The sequence below is a fragment of the Globicephala melas genome, chromosome 1 (assembly GCF_963455315.2).
Source record: "Globicephala melas chromosome 1, mGloMel1.2, whole genome shotgun sequence".
NCBI lineage: Eukaryota > Metazoa > Chordata > Mammalia > Artiodactyla > Delphinidae > Globicephala > Globicephala melas.
In genome coordinates, this window is record NC_083314.1 from 127,594,793 (window position 1) to 127,612,532 (window position 17,740).

A 17,740-nucleotide genomic window follows, 5' to 3' on the forward strand; every position below is an offset into this window, starting at 1 on the left:
AACTGAAGGTACGTTTCAGTACCTTTTAAGTAAGTATACTTAATCATGTTAGAATTCTTGATTTAGAGTCCAAAATCTTCATAGTGATTTTTTTTTTTTTTTTGTCTAAAGGCAAACTATTATTATTTCTTAGTTGATGACCACACTGTGTCAGCTATAGACCTTACTACTCTTTTTTGCTAATCATATATGAGCCTTTTCATTTTTTTAAACCTCCCTTTTGTGGAGGAAGTCATAGATGTGATTTCGTACAGTTGATTACAGATTATTTTGCAGTGAACTTGTACAATTGTGCTGTTTGACTTTTTAAAAAATTAATGTATAATTGACTAACAATATTATATTATTTCAGGTGTGTAAGATAGTGATATTTTTATACATTACAAAATGATCACTGCTGTTTTACTTTAGATTAATGGTTATTTGTAATTTATAACAGGAATGCATAAATTAAATCTGCCATAAATTGAATTGACATTTCAGGGGAGCCTTTAGTTGTGATACCAGTAGTTGACTCTGCTTGCCTTCGCCATTTTCAATAAAGGTATCAGAAAGTAGAGCTAAACATAAAATATGATATCTGGAGTGCATATGTAAGCATTTTTTTTCACAAATTGAGTAGAAATATTGAGAGAGAGAAGCAAATATTGAAGTCAATAGAAAAATACTTTGAACTTACAGCAGTTTTTCTAATATACTATATAATTATGCTCAGATGCTTTCTGTCCTTCAGCCATGACAATGCTACTTTTAAGCTATCACCAGTAGGACATTTAGTTATTATTTCACTATTCATGATGAGATTCCAAGAACAGTATCTAACATTTGCATGGTTCTTTGTAACTCAGAATACTTTTAAATATATTATTTTGCTGCCACAATAGTTCTACAAGTTAGTATGGATGCATATTATTTACATTTTAAAGATTCAGAAAAAAAAAGATTCAGAAACCTAGGCTTAGAAATTATGTAGTAAATTGTAGAGCCAGCGTTTGCATCTTCTTACTCCATCCCCATTGCTCTTTTTCACTTTTACTATTCATATTTTTAAATTTTTTATTGAAGTATCATTGATTTACAATGTTGTGTTAATTTCTGCTGTACAGCAAAGTGATTCAGTTATACATATATAAACAATCTATTTTTTTTAAATAGATCTTTACTGGAGTATAATTGCTTCACAATACTGTGTTAGTTTCTGTTGTACACCAAAGTGAATCAGCCATATGCATACATATGTCCCCATATCCCCTCCCTCCCATCCTCCCTATTCCACCCCTCTAGGTCATCGCAGAGCACCAAGCTGATCTCCCTGTGCCATGCTACTGCTTCCCACCAGCTAACTATTTTACATTTGGTAGTGTATATAAGTCGATGCTACTCTCACTTCACCCCAGCTTCCCCCTCCCACCCCGTGTCCTCAAGTCCATTCTCTATGTCTATGTCTTTATTCCTGCCCTGCAACTAGGTTCATCAGAACCAATTTTTTTTTTTTTTTAGATTCCATATATATGCGTTAGCATACAGTATTTGTTTTTATCTTTCTGACTTACTTCACTCTGTAGGACAGAGTCCATCCACCTCCCTTTCTTCTATGTACTGCTTCTATTCTCAATCACGCTCTTAGATGGAAACACTTGTGAAAGCTAGTTTCTAAATTTAAAACAAACTTGCTTTATAGAATTTATTGGATCTAGGGTAGATCAGATTGTGACATTTTTCTCAGTGATCTAGCCAAATAATACATAAATTATTATAAGTTGAAAGTAGTACTATTAAATTTGTTTTGGAAAGCAGTTAACGTCTTTAAACAATGAAAGAAGTAGTCTAAGGCAGTACATCAATTCAGTCTTGAATTATGTTAAAATTGACAGGCTCAAAGTACAGGGAAAAAAAGTTGTAAAATGCATATTGTCTATTCAAATTATAGGGTTGAGAATATATAGTGGAAAATATATGGTGGCCATTGTAAGTGGAAGAATCTGTAGTATGGATTAGGGAGAAAACTGCTTATTAAAGTCTTAAGAGAAAGAAGACCTTTACTTTTTTTCCATTTTTGTTTTCTGTTCTGCCTTTTAAGAAAGATCCAGGAGGTGAGAGAGATGCTGCAAGTGAGAACATTCTTCTTGAGCTATCTTATACCTTCTTATCAAGAGTGTTAGCTAAGGTGTTAGCAAAAGAATGTAACTTAAAAAAATTAGAAGAAGAAAGGAAGGAAAGAAGACAGGGAGAGAGGCAGTATGAGTAGATGAAAGAATAAGAGGGAATACATAGAAATCCATGGGTTTTTGACAGAACATCAGTTGCCTATTTTAAATACAGATGTGTCTAAGCTACCACTGGCCAGAGTTACTTGACAGTCTTTCATACGAGTAGTATGCTTGTATGTTTACCTTAAACTTTTTCTTTTTAAAGATGTATAATTACTGAGGGAAATAATCTCATAGTATATAGTTTATATATTTTAGCATACTTTAAAGGAGTACTAGAGTACTTTGTTTTTTAAATCTTTACAAAGATGACCTGAACTATTATTAAACATTGATTTTAATATCGTTTCTCTTTAATTATAACTAAATAAAAACATTTTTAGTTTACATTTATGTAATTCAATGGTATTCTAGGATTCTTGATTATTATAGCAGTATAGAACATCACAGGTTTGTAAGTCCTCATGATTACTTACACATTCTTTGAATGTATATGCAATTATAAACCAGTATTTTTTCTCTATTAAAATATCTTTGTGTTTCACTAAATATATATTACAGGATTAAAGCATTTGGATTGTAATTCAAATCTCTTGGAAACTATACCTTCTGAATTGGCTAGCATGGAATCACTAGAATTGCTTTATTTGCGGAGGAATAAATTACGTTTTCTACCGGAATTTTCTTCTTGTAAATTATTAAAGGTACTATTTAGTTGATTATTAAATACCTATACATTTTCTGAAAGTTAATCCTGAAAATGAAATTTTAAATGTATTTTACATTGAGAATATGTATTAGTTATGTGTTATTTTTTCCTGTATTCCTGTTTTTCAGAATTTTAATGACTAAATATATTAATGGTATTGTTAATAATAGATTTTTTTAAAAAAAGCAGTAATCAATTTTAAAAATAAGAATTTGTCCATTTCATCTGCAGAGTAGTTTATAACTGGAGAAGTAGTAGATGATGAGGCTTACAGAGTAAGTTGGGACCATAGTGCAGGAAACCTGGAATACCAGGAATGAATACGTATCTAATTCTATAAGTTGCCAGCTCATGTTTACCTCATTATAAAGTCTGTTTAAAATTAATTACTTTTTTTGGTATTAAGTATATAGCATTAACATTGTATTTAAATTTGCTATGCTTTGCTTTTCTGTATGTATACTTTTATGCACTAGGGTTGAGTTTGTTTTGTTTTTTGTTTGTTTTTCTGAGTATAGTTGCTTTACAATGTTGTGTTCCTTTCTGCTGTACAGCGAAGTGAGTCAGCTATATGTGTGCATATATCTGCTCCCTCTTGGACCTCTCTCCCAGCCCCCCCACCCCGTCACACCCATCTAGGTCATCACAGAGCACCAAGCTGAGCTCCCTGTGCTATACAGCAGGTTCCCACTAGCTATCAGTTTTACACATGGTACTGTGTATATGTCAATACTAATATCCCAATTTGTCCCCCCATCCCCCTCTGTCCACACGTCCATTTTCTATGTCTGCGTCTCTATTCCTGCCCTGCAAATAGGTTCATCTCTACCATTTTTCTAGATTCCACACACATGCGTTAATATACAATACTTGTTTTTTTCTTCTTGACTTACTTCACTCTGTATGACAGACTCTAGGTCCATCCACCTCACTACAAATAACTCAGTTTCATTCCTTTTTATGGCTGAGTAATATTCCATTGTATATATGTACCACATCTTCTTTATCCATTCATCTGTTGATGGACATTTAGGTTGCTTCCATGTCCTGGCTATTGTAAATAGTGCTGCAGTGAATATTGGGGTACATGTGTCTTTTTGAATTATGGTTTTCTCAGGGTATATGCCCAGTAGTGGGATTGCTGGGTCATATAGTAGTTCAATTTTTAGTTTTTTAAGGAATCTCTCCATACTGTTCTCCATAGTGGCTGTATCAATTTACATTCCCACCAACAGTGCAAGAGGGTTCCCTTTTCACCACACCCTCTCCAGCGTTTATTGTTTGTAGATTTTTTTTGATGGTCGCCATTCTGACCCGCGTGAGATGATACCTCATTGTAGTTTTGATTTGCATTTCTCTAATAATTAGTGACGTTGAGCATCTTTTCATGTGCCTCTTGGCCATCTATCTGTATGTCTTCTTTGGAGAAGCGTCTATTTAGGTCTTCCGCCCATTCTTTGATTAGGTTGTTTGTTTTTTTAATATTGAGCTGCATGAGTTGTTTGTATATTTTGGAGATTAATCCTTTGTCAGTTGCTTTGTTTGCAAATACTTTCTCCCTTTCTGAGGGTTGTCTTTTCGTCTTATTTATTGTTTCCTTTGCTGTGCAAAAGCTTTTAAGTTTAACATCATACACAAAAATAAACTCAAAATGAATTAAAGACCTAAATGTAAGACTGAACACTATAAAACTCTTGGAGGAAAAAATAGGCAAAACACTCTTTGACATAAATCACAAAAAGATCTTTTTTGACCCACCCTCTAGAGTAATGAAAATAAAACAGAAATAAACATATGAGACCTAATTAAACTTAAAATCTTTCACACATAAACAAGAGTTACTTTTAAACAGAATGGTGACAATGATATAAATAACTGAAAAAGTTATCATTTAATAAGATTAATTATCTGATAATCTTAGATTCTGCTAGTGAGAAATCAGTATATATAATAATCACTAATAAAAATGTTGAGTAACAAACATTTATTATAATATAAATAACTTTTTAAATTTGTACTGATTTGTTTTAAAACTTTAATTTTTTATCAGTATAGTTCTTGGATTTGTGTTTTTATTAATTCTATAAATGTAACTACTAAATCATTTCTCTGCTTTGGTTTTATAAACTTTGAACTTTCTTCCAGTTTAAACCTTTAATTAATTTTTAAATTACTAGGAAATTTTTGAAAATTTTCCTTTTTGTCATTTTTCTTTAACTGTAAGATTACTTAAATATAATTAAAAATTTAAGCATCTTAGTAATTAGAAAATTTTCCATGTATTTTTCAATGATTTGAAATCAAGATTTCAATTTTATTTTCATTATCTAGTATAAAGTTGAATACAGAAATACACATGATTGATCTTTGCTTTTGCAGGAATTACATGTAGGTGAAAACCAGATTGAAATGTTAGGGGCAGAACACCTTAAGCATCTGAATTCTATCCTTGTGCTAGACCTGCGAGATAACAAGTTAAAATCTGTTCCAGATGAAATTACACTCCTGCAATCTTTGGAAAGGCTTGACCTAAGCAACAATGATATTAGTAGGTAAGTTTAAAGATGGAATGAATAAGAAATCATGTCTGTATTTGGTTGTAATTCATAAGTTACAAAAGCATGTAGAGATCTCTTTTGTAAATCAAATTCAATAACTGTTTATTGAGTAGGTATCATGTGTAGACCTACAAAGATTTTGTTCTTGGCAGCAAGCTTAATATGCTAATGGAATCAGTTACTCCAACTCGCTGGGACACAAACTCTACGAATAACTCCTAGATCAGTGCCTGGGTACATAGAAGCTGCCTGATAAATATTTGTTGAATTTGTTAAATGACGTAAAGCCGTGGGAGAGATACGAAATACTTTGGGGGTTTAAAGGAGATACAGGAATCACAATTTATTGAGAAGAATCAGGGCAGACTTTGTGGAAGAAGTAAAATTTTTAGATGATATTATAGAACTGGGACCAGGGTGAAGCAAGTTAATTGCCTAGAGCACAAAATTTAAATGTACTCACAGGGTCATGCCTCATTATAGTCCTATCATGTGATCTCTGAAGGATGACCACTATTTTCAAGTGCATGCATAAGGTGGTCATTTGGCTGGAGGAAACTGCACAAACAAAGCTCTGAAAGTTTAGAAAATAAATTGTAAGTATGTATAGAAAGAACAGCAAGGAATCGAGTTGAGATGGTAGGGTGCACGAAAGGAGATTGTGAGAATTTAGGTCTTGAAAGATAAGTTGAGGCCATGTGAAAGAGGTCCTTAAAATGCCTGTGAAGAGCCAGTTTTCATTAATTAAGAGGTGGGGAGATTAAGAACAAAACCAACTTGATTGTAATCTCATTAAAAATAAATTGGTGATAGTGGGTCAGATACTTTGGATAGGAGTGGTTTTGTAGATGGGAATTCTAAAAAATTCTATTAATCTAATAATGGTCACTAGGGAGCACTTGATATATCCAATTTACTGAGTTGACAACTTTGTAGATTTCTCTCTTATGTAATAAGGACCTAAACTGTAGTGACAATGGGAATGGAAAGAAGAGGAAAGACGTGAAAGGTGTGATGAGTTAGAATAAGTAGTATTTAGCAATTGATTGTGTTGGAGCTGCAGAGGAAGAGGGTAGTGAGCAAAGAATCATAAGGAGTTATAAAGTCATAATATTTAGAGATGGAATTATTTTACAGATACATTAAAAAAAGACTCAGACTCACCTAGGATTGTATGCCAGTTAGGTGTCTGAAGTTTTATGTTTGGATGTCAGACACATGGTTCGCTCTTCACAGAAGGAGAAAGGTTAAGCAAGGTAGACTTTCTTCTATGTGTATATTTCAATAACTTTTTAAAAATCAAAATTGTTTTCACAATGTACATATGGCATATGGTACATCTTTTTATTTTATTTTATTTATTGTTTCTGGCTGCATTGGGTCTTCGTTTCTGTGTGCGGGCTTTTCTCTAGTTGCAGTGAGTGGGGGCTACTCTTGGTTGCAGTGCGTGGGCTTCTCATTGCGGTGGTGTCTCTTGTTGTGGAGCATGGGCTCTAGGCGTGTGGGCTTCAATAATTGTGGCTCGCAGGTTCTAGAGTGCAGGCTCAGTAGTTGTGGTGCATTGGCTTAGTTGCTCCATGGCATGTGCATGTGGGATCTTCCTGGACCAGGGCTTGAACCCATCTCCCCTGCATTGGCAGGCGGATTCTTAACCACTGCGCCACCAGGGAAGCCCCATATGGTACATCTTGACCATAGATTTGAATGCTTGGACAGTGACCATTCTTTCCACTCACTTCTCTTTATGACAGAATTAATAAGTGACCTGGATATTCCTAAAAGTACTTATAAATAATGAATGAAATAATCGCTTGCCTCATAAGTATTGACACATACATTTTTCCCCATAACGGTCTTATTTTGGCTACTACGTGAAAGCAGCAGAAAGCAAATATTTAAAACCAAAACAATGACAAATAATATTAAATAAATAGAGTAATGGGTACAAATATTTCTGATATATATGTTTCTCTTTCTCCAGAGCTCTGGATATAAAGTGTGTATATATCACAGGGCCTAGAACATAATGAAACTTATAAGTATTTTCCTTCCTTTCATCTGATCTCATACTTCCTAGATATTAGACCATTCTATGCATTTTTTACCCCTCCAAAATCTCCTCTAACTAAAATATTGATTCCTTGCAATGCTACCAGAGTAATTTTTATAAAGTACAAATTATCAGGTTGTTCTTCTACTAAAAAACTTTGATGATTCTCCATTCTTACAGCACTGTTTCCCAAATATGGCTATGTATCAGAACCCCATGAGAAGCTTTAAGAAAAATGCAGATACTGAGGCAACAATGAATCAGAATTTTTAACAATGGAACCTTAGAATTGTTTTGGGTTTTATTTTTAAAAATTCCTAGGAGATTTTGATGCGTCTGGTTTTCCATCCAGCAGTTGGGAATCACTGTCTTGAAAGATAACGTCCAGAATTTTTAGTGTAACAGCCAAGTACATCTCACAGTCAGACTTCATTCATTCTCTTTGTCATCTTTCACTCCCACAGGTATCCTACTCTGACAACACTGAACTGCAAATGTACTGACTTTTTCTTCATTTTCTTTACCTTAGAATGCCCTTTTCCTGCCTGACTGCCTGATGGAATTCCATTCTTTTTAAGCCCAAATCCAGGCTTTGCTATTCCCTTCTCCCTCTACTCCCCTTGCTAATTTCTACTTCTGTACTCTCAGAGCAACTTCACTTGTTTAGCACTTGCCTTATTACATATATATATATATATATATAAATATATTCATTTGTTGATGTATAATCTACATACAGTAAAATCTACCAATTAAAATATACAATTTGATGATTTTTGACAAATGTATGTAATTGTATAACCATTGTTACAGTCATGAAGAACATTTCTGTTTCCCTAAATTCTCCTCGTACCCTTTGCAGTCAATCCCCTTTTCATATCCCCAACCCCTAGCAACCAGTGATGTGCTCTGTCACTGTAGTTATGCCTTTTAAAAATATCATATAAATGAAATCATAGCATATAGTTTTTGTGTCTGTCTTTTTTCTTGTAGTATAAAGCTTTTGTGATTCATTCACGTGATTTTGTGTATCAATAGTTTATTCATTTTTATTGCTGAGTGTTATTTCATTATACAGATATACCACAATTTATTCATCTCTTCACTAGTTAGTTGATGGATGTTTGGATTACTTTCAATTTTCTGACTATTGTGAATATTCATGTAAGTCTTTGGTTGGACATTATTTTCATTTTTCCTGGGTAAATATGTAGGAGTGGGATTGCTTAGTTGTATGGTGAGTGTATGTTTAACTTGAAAAAACTCCACTTTCTAGAGTGGCTGTGCTATTTTATATGCTCACCAGCAACATAAGATAATTCCTATATTTTGGTTAGCCATACATGTGTCCTTTTCCTTTGTTCAACTAAAAATTTTTTAAGGGAAAGTTCTTGAAATCCCTATACCAATGCCTAGTATATTATAGATGCTTAATAGATTTTGAGATTTAATATTTACGTGTATAAACTGGTTATCTTTTTGTGTACCAAAGATAAAAATTACTTTCCTTACTGAATGAAAATATGAATTATGCAATTGAAAATTATTCTTTCTCATTTTTTTCAATTAGGAAATATTTTATTTGCTTACATTTACTTTTTGACACTGGATACAATTTAGCAAATGTTTTATAGCTCACATTCTTTTTTTAGTAATCACAATACGATAGTATCGAAACAAATCTCTCTCTTTTTTTTCTTTTTAAACATGTTTGGCGTCTATTTTGAGAGGAAATATTTTAGGTCTAAATTACTTAGGCTTTCTTTGACACTATTTTATGGTGTATAGTTTGTCATATGTTAGTTTTATAATCTACTTATAATCTGGTTGAATTATACTTACCCTTAATGTCTTCCTTGAAATCAATTTAATCTTTTGTAGTCTGCCCTGTTCATTGGGAGAACTTCATTTGAAATTCCTGGCACTAGAAGGAAATCCTTTGAGAACGATTCGAAGAGAAATTATAAATGTAAGCATATTTAGAATTCAGTGCTGGTTTTTAAATTTTATATTGAAACATACACGTTGATCTATAAAACTGCAATGTATGTCTTGGTGAATATGTCTTTCTCCCCACATTTTCAGAAAGGAACCCAAGAAATCTTAAAATATCTACGAAGCAAGATTAAAGGTACTTTTCTATTTTCTCCCATATTTTGAAGGATAACATGAAAAGTGGTAAAGAGTTAATAGTATATAAATTTATATGTATTTTTGGTATAAATATTTAGAGAAAATGCTCCCTGGCAGGTGTGGCTCTAATTCTGAATCCACTAGGCCATAAATATGCTGAAATTATTTAAAAAATCATTAAATTCACAATAATACTGTTCTATCCTTAATCTCTTTGAGTTGTGTTATACTGTAGCAATTAGAAAATATAAAAAAAGATTCTGTAAGCACCTAATGCTTTACCTTTGAAAAAAGAGCAAAACTTGACTATTATGGTATAATATAAGGGTTCTGTTGACTGGGAAGTATATTAACAGGCATTTGAATATATGCTGCATTCATAGTTTTGGTAAGTTCTGACAAAAATAAAGACAAAACACATTTTTTAGGATATGCTAATTTAGCACAAACATGCACCAAAATAAAAATTACCATAAATTTAATTTTTAATGTTTCACTAAAATTGTGATTTATTCCAGTTTTTATTTCATGTATGTTATTGTAGCACACACTACATTTAGAAAATTAAGAAAAAAATTTTTTGTGCCAGTGTAATGCTGCATAACAAAGCACTCCAAAACGTAGTGGCTAAATACAGTAGCTATTAATTTAGCTCACAACTCTTGGTTATGCACAGCCTAGTCTAGCACCATATTGTCAGTCAGTAGATGTTAAATAAATAAGATAATTGTATACTTAAGTAATTTATATTTTCCACTTTGCCCTTCAAATAAATTGACATAATTTTCTAAGACTCTCATTTTCTGACAATCAGAGAGTGTCCTTTTTTCTCCAGATATACTTTCTCCTCAGGAAAGATTGATTATTCTGATATAAATCAGTTAGAAGTCATGTCAGAATAATTAGAAAAATTTTAAAGCCTTTTTTTTAGACTAGTTTAAGGTTTACAACAAAATTGAGAGGAAGGTACAGAGATTTCCCATATGTCCTCTGCCTGCACACATATACCCTCCCCCAGTATCAGCAACACTCACCAGAATAGTACATTTTTTACAAAGGATGAGCCTACATTGACACATCAAAATCACCCCAGGTGCATAGGTACCTTAGGGTTCACTCTTGGTGTTGTACATTCTATGGGTTTGAACAAATGTATAACGCCATGTATTCATCATTGTAATATACAAAGTATTTTCACTGCTGTAAAAATCCTCTGTGATCTGCCTATTAATCCGCCCTCCCCCCGACAATCCCTGCCATCCCTGACAACCACTGATCTTTTTCTTGTCTCTATATTTATGTCTTTTCCAGAATGTCGAATAATTGGAATCATACAGTCTGTAACCTTTTCAGATTGACTTCTTTCACTTAGTATTATGCATTTAAGCTTCCCTCACGTCTTTTTAAGGCTTGATAGCTTATTTCCTTTTAGCACTGAATGATATTTCACTGTCTGTACATACCACAGTTTATCTACTCACCCACCTACTGCAAGACGTCACGGTTGCTTCGAAGTTTTGACAGTTATGAATAAAGCTGCTATTGTTTTTTGGGTTTTGTGGGGTTTTTTTGCAGTACGCGGGCCTCTCACTGTTGTGGCCTCTCCCGTTGTGGAGCACAGGCTCCGGATGCACAGGCTCAGCGGCCATGGTTCACGGGCCCAGCCGCTCCTCGGCATGTGGGATCTTCCCTAACCAGGGCACGAACCCGTGTGCCCTGAATTGGCAGGTGGACTCTCAACCACTGCGCCACCAGGGAAACCCAAAGCTGCTATTTTGCATATGGATGTCCCATTGTTTCAGCATCATTGTGAAAAAGACTATCTTTGCCTTTGTATATTCCATTGTATTACCTTTGCTCCTTTGTCACAGATCAGCTGACTACATTTATGGCGGTCTCTTTATGGATTGTCTATTCTGTTCATTGATCTCTTTGTTCTTTTACCGTATCACACTGTCTTGATTACTGTCTTTAAGTTGGATAGCATCAGTCTTCCAATTTTGTTCTTCTCTTTCAATACTATGTTTCCTATTCTGGCTCTTTTGCCTCTCCATATAAACCTTAGAATCAATTTGTTGATACTGACAAAATAACTTGCTGGGTTTTTGATTGGAATTACATTGAATATATAGATCAAATAGGGAAGAAATGACATCTTGACAGTATTGGATCTTTCTATCCATGAATATGGGATATCTCTCCATTTATTTAGATCTTCTTTGATTTCATTCATCAAAGTTTTGTAGTTTTCCTCATAGAGTTCTTATTCACATTTATTAGATTTATACCTGAGTATTTCAGTTTTGGATGCTAATGTGAATGGTACTGTGTTTTTAATTTCAAACTCTACTTGTTTATTGTTGATATAGAGGAAAACAATTTACTTTTATACATTAACCTAATATCCTGCAGCCTTACTATAGTATAATCACTTATTAGTTCCAGGAGGTTATTTTTGGATTTTCTAACAATATGATTGTGCCATCTGTGAACAAAGACAGTTTTATGTCCTCCTTCCCAATCTGTGTACCTTTTATCTCTTTTCTTGTCTTATTGCATTAGCAAGAACTTCTTCCAGTGCAGTGCTGAAGAGGAGTGAGTGGAGAGAGGGAACATCCTCGCCTTGTACCTGATCTTAGGGGGAAAGCTTCAAGTTTCTCAACATTAATTATGACAGCTGTAGGGCTGTTATAGTCTTTATTAAATTGAGAAAGTTCTCTTGTTTCTGTTTTACTGAGTTTTTATCATAAATGCCTGTTGGATTTTATCAAACACATTTTATACATCTATTGATATGACCATGTAATTTTTCTTTTTTAGCCTGTTGATATGAAGGATTACATTAGTTGATTTTTTGAATGCTGAACTAGCCTTGCATACCTGGGTTAAATCCCAGTTGGTTATGGTGTATAATTCTTTTTATACTTTTTTTAGATTTGATTTGCAAGTATTTTGTTGCGGATTTTTACATGTATGTTCATGAGAGATTTTGCTTTCTAGTTTTATTTTCTTGCAATTTCTTTGTCTGGTTTTGGTATTAGGGTAGTACTGACCTCATGGAATGAGGAAGTATTCCCTCTGCTTCATTCCTTGGAAAAAGATTGTAGAGTATTGGTATAATTTCTTCCTTAAATGTTTGGTAGAATTCACCAGTCATACTGTCTGGGCCTGGTGCTTTCTGTTTTGGAAGGTTATTAATTATTGATTCGATTTCTTTAATAGGTAATAGGCCTATTCAGATTGTCTGGTTTTTCTTGTGTGAGTTTTGGAAGATTGTGTATTTCTAGGAATTCACCCATTTCATCTAGGTTATCAAAATTGTGGACATAGAATTGTTCTTAGTATTCTTTCATTATCCTTTTTTGTGTGCATGGAACCTGCAGTGATGTCTTCTCTTTCATTTCTGATATTAGTCATTTGTGTCCTCTCTCCTTTTTTCTTAGTTAGCCTGGCATAGAGGCATACTAATGTTATTGATCTTTTCAAATAACTAGCTTTTGGTCTTATTGATTTTTCTCTATTGATCTCCTGTTTTCAATTTCATCAATTTCTACTCTAGTTCTTATTTCTTTTCTTCTTAATTTGGATTTAATTATCTCTTCTTTTTCTAATTTCCTAAGGTAGAAACTTAGATTGGCGATTTTAGATCTTTCTTTTTTTCTAGTATATGCAGTGAATGCTGTGAGTTTCCCTCTAAACACTGCTTTCACTGCATACAACAGATTTTAATAAGTTGTGGTTTTATTTTTATGTAGTTAAAAATATTGTAGAATTTCTCTTTAGATTTCTTTTTTGAGCTATGTGTTATTTAGAAATGTGTTGTTTAATAATCACATATTTTGAGAATTTCCAGTTATCTTTCTGTTGATTTCTAGTTTAATTTCATTGTCCTCTGAGAGTAGACATTGTATGATTTCTATACTTTAAAAAGGTATGTTTTATGGCATTATAAGGTACAAGGTCAATTAAATATATTAGGATATATATTAAGCTGTTGTATTGTACATGACTTCTTCTCATATGCCATTGGTCAGAACTTATATTGCGGCCACTCATGTAAGGGGAGCTGTAAAATACAGCTTTTTTTTTTTTTTTAAATAAGAAGCAGCTTTATTGTCATGTAATTCACATGCCATACAATTCTTCCATTAGAATTGTACAACTACATGTTTTTTTGCTATATTAACAGGTAAGTACAACCATTGCCATAGTCAGTTTTAAACATTTTCATCACCTCAAAAAGAATTGCAGTACCTTTTGGCTATTATGGATAATGCAGTGATAAACATTTATTTACAAGTTTCAGTGTGAACGTGTTTTCATTTCTCTTGCATATATATCTAGGAGTGGAATTGCTGGGTCATATGGTAATTTTATATTAAGTCATTTGAGAACTGCCAGACTGTTTTTCACAAAGCAGCTACACCAGTTTACATTCTCATTAGTATTGTATTAAGGTTCTGATTCTTCCACATCCTCACTAACACTTGTTTTCTGACTTTCTGATTCTAGCCATTCTAGTGGGTATGAAGTGGTATCTCATTGTAGATATGATTTGCATTTCCCTGATGAATAATAATGTTGAACATCATGTGCTTATTAGCCATTTGTATATCTTTGGAGAAATACATTGCCCAATTGAGATACATTGCCCAATTTTTAATTATTTTTATTATTGAGATGTAATAATTCTTTATGTAGTCTAGATATAAGTCTCTTGTCAGATATATGATTTGCAGATATTTTCTAGGCTTCTGTGGGTTTGTCTTTTCATTTTCTTGATAGGGTCCTTTGAAACAAGTTTTCTTTGAATTTTGATGGAATCATTTTCTTTCTTTTTTTGCTTATGTGTTTGGTTTCATATCTAAAAGTCCTTTGCAAAATCCTGTTTTATAAAGATTTTCTCCTATTTTTCCTTCTATGAGTTTTATAATTTTGCTCTTACATTCATGTCTTTGATCCACTTTGAGTTAATTTTTATATATAGTATGAGATAAGGGTATAATTTCATTCTTTTGCTTGTGACTATCCAGTTTCTGTGTACCATTTGTTGAAAAGAATTCTTTTCTCACTGAATGGTCTTGGCATTTTTTGTTGAATATCACTTAACTGTAAATGTAGGATTTATTCTGGACTCTCAATTTTATTCCATTGATCTGTATGTCTATCCTGTGCCAGTACTACACTATCTTGATACCATTGTTTTGTACTAAGTTCTGAAATTGGGAAGTGTAAGTCCTACTTTATTCTTCTTTCTTGGGTTTGTCTTGGCTATTCTGGGTTTCTTGCAATCGCATACAAATTTTAGAATCAGCTTGTTAATTTCTACAAAGAAGTCAGCTGGGTTTCTGATAGGGATTACATTGAATCTAGATCAGTTTATGGAATATCGCCATCTTAGTTTTTTTAATCAAAAAGTCAATAAATGTATATGGTAAAAAAAATTCAAGCAATATATAAGAACATACAATGAAAAATAAATCTATTTGTCACAGTAGTCCCCTCCCAAGAGACATCAGCCTCTCTCTTTACAGTCTCCTTGATGCTGATTATGAAAAGTAGCTCTTTGGAAAGTGTTGAGAATATTCTATTTCAATATGTAATCATGCTAATATACATGTATATTTAAAAAATAATGCTGGGTTTTGTTGCTGGTTTAATATATCTCTCTGCTGATGTAATTTGGCAATATATATTACATATTTTTTAAAGTGACATAACCAAATCACTAGGGAACTTCTAAATACCAAAGCATTTCACTTGGTATTAATATTTCTCTCGGTGTCTTTTATTTCTATTTGATATTCTGTCATTTATTCTGTGCTACTTCTGTAAATAAAATATTTATATGATATGTATTTGTGTGGAAAATAATCACTTAATAATTATTGATTAATGAATAACTGATGAGCTTAATGCAAGAGAAATACACTTGGTATTATTCAACAAATGTTCACTAAATGCCTACTGGGTTGAAGCAAGATCAAGGATACTACTGATTTTTTTTTTTTTTTTTAATGTTCTTTTGGCAAGCCTCTGCTCTTAACATATGAATACTAGGACCGTTTTATCGTTTTTGCATCGCTGAAAATTAATAGTCTTATTTTATTTCTGTCTAGATTGCTGAAGTCTCTTTTGCCAAAAAATCACAAAGCTCTCTTTTAAATGTGTATGATTTTTGTTTGTTTTGTTTTTTATGCCATATTATGACAGTGTGAAACATTAAACAGTCTCTGGAGATTAGTGAAAGGGTTGATTGTATGTAAATGTGTAAGTAGGTATGCATGTTAGGAAATATCTATTTAAAATAAAGTCTTAATTTGCTAAGAAAGATCTTAATGTGAGTAATGTACCAAAAGCTTACTTGACTCTGCAAATTGCCAGATTTTAAATGATTGGGGATAATCAGCTTCATAGTATCCTAAACTGAAAAGATAGGCAGATGCCTATTTGGTAGAAATTTTTGGGAAATAATACTTTTCCTTTGTTAACAAATTCCTTCATTAGAAGTAATACCATATTATTCTTGCTTAAGAGGAAGGATTGCTTGTCATTGTTTCTTCTGAGACATTGTAGTTATTCTTTATTCTTTCCTACTCCTAAATTTTCTTATGGTAGGATTTATTAAAATATTTTGAACTTTATTTCTATTAAATAAAGATTAAATTCTAGATCTAGATTTGAGATATTGGAAATAAAGCATATGAAAAGATATTTTTACCAGTAATATCTATCAATAGAAATCATATAAACTATTTTTAAATATTTTTAAGAATTTTAAAAATGACTTTGCAGTATAAATATTGGTTTTTATATAACTTTTCTTTTGCCAGATGATGGACCTAGCCAAAGTGATTCTGTTACTGAGACTGCCATGACACTACCAAGTGAATCTAGAGTCAATGTACACGCCATCATCACATTAAAAATATTAGACTATAGGTATGTAATTCATTTTTTTAAATGTTGCAAAACACATAGGAAACTTTTAGAAATAATCCTTCAGAAAAATTGGTGAAGAATTCATCAGAGTGCATTAGTACTTAGAATAATAGCAATTGCAAAAACAGTGATGAGATAAAAGCATATTAAAAGTACAGTGAACTTAAATGCCCATTCCTTAGGTGATTTGTGTTGATTAGGCTTAAGAGATAGATAAACGGTTGTTAATAGTAAAGTTTTTATAATAAAGAACATTTTATTATTATAAAAAATAAGAGTGACAGTATTCATTGGTAATAAAATTTTCTGACTCAGTTACCAACATCCAGAGAGAATTTTATATTGGAGGGGCTCCTATATTGGTAACTAAAAAATAAGTATCATTTATTTAATGAACACCTCAAACAGGCAAAGCGTGAGAGGTTGTACTCTGTTTATATATTTGAATACAAGTCAAATAATATGTCATAATAATGTGCTCTGGTAGCACATATGATAAACCTGAAATAATTACAATGTTGGTATATAAACTGAGGCAGAAGTCTAATAATTTTTATATATTATGGGTGTGTGTTCGATTGGAGAAAGAAGATACCTATGCAGAGATTGGAAGTGGTTGTCAAGTATTCTTCAGTACTATCTAAGGCAACAATGATAAAAACCAATACTGTCAAAACTCTTGCAGTGATTAGCTCATGTCTGGGTATTGTAATGAAAATAAAAAAGAATACAGACTCAAGTTAGATAGTGACTGGGTTTGTTCAGTTACCCACACAGCCAGCATTAATTTCTGGCCTCTCTTCCTTAATGTATCAGTAGGTACCACCTGCTGAGTGGTTAAGATTCAGTCTCTGTTTCAGATTTGTTATGTTCCATTCACATAGAAATCACTACCCTAAACCACCTTCCTTCTTTGACACTGTAACACAGGGTAGTACTCTTCCCTACTTGTAGTTGTGTCCTTAGCATAACATAGCAATTTAGCATGTCTTATCTTACGCATAATATATCCATTTATTCAGTAGGTATTTTTGGAGTCTACTAGGTATGTATCAAATTCTATGCTAGGTGTTGTAATACACTGAATGATCAGACAGACTTGATTCCTGCCTTGGAATTTCTTAGCTTAAAATTCCTT

The 17,740-nt window shown here is 32.6% G+C and overlaps 1 protein-coding gene across 1 annotated transcript in view; it reads left to right on the top strand.

Annotated features, from left to right (window-relative positions):
- The window catches only part of LRRC40 (leucine rich repeat containing 40), a 55,940-nt gene that overhangs the window by 27,171 nt on the left and 11,029 nt on the right, over positions 1–17,740 (top strand). The window contains exons 6-10 of the mRNA XM_030865915.2: positions 2,772–2,914; positions 5,299–5,471; positions 9,409–9,496; positions 9,613–9,658; positions 16,494–16,602. Coding sequence (XP_030721775.1) covers positions 2,772–2,914; positions 5,299–5,471; positions 9,409–9,496; positions 9,613–9,658; positions 16,494–16,602 — 559 coding nt within the window. The remainder of the gene's footprint in view (positions 1–2,771; positions 2,915–5,298; positions 5,472–9,408; positions 9,497–9,612; positions 9,659–16,493; positions 16,603–17,740) is intronic.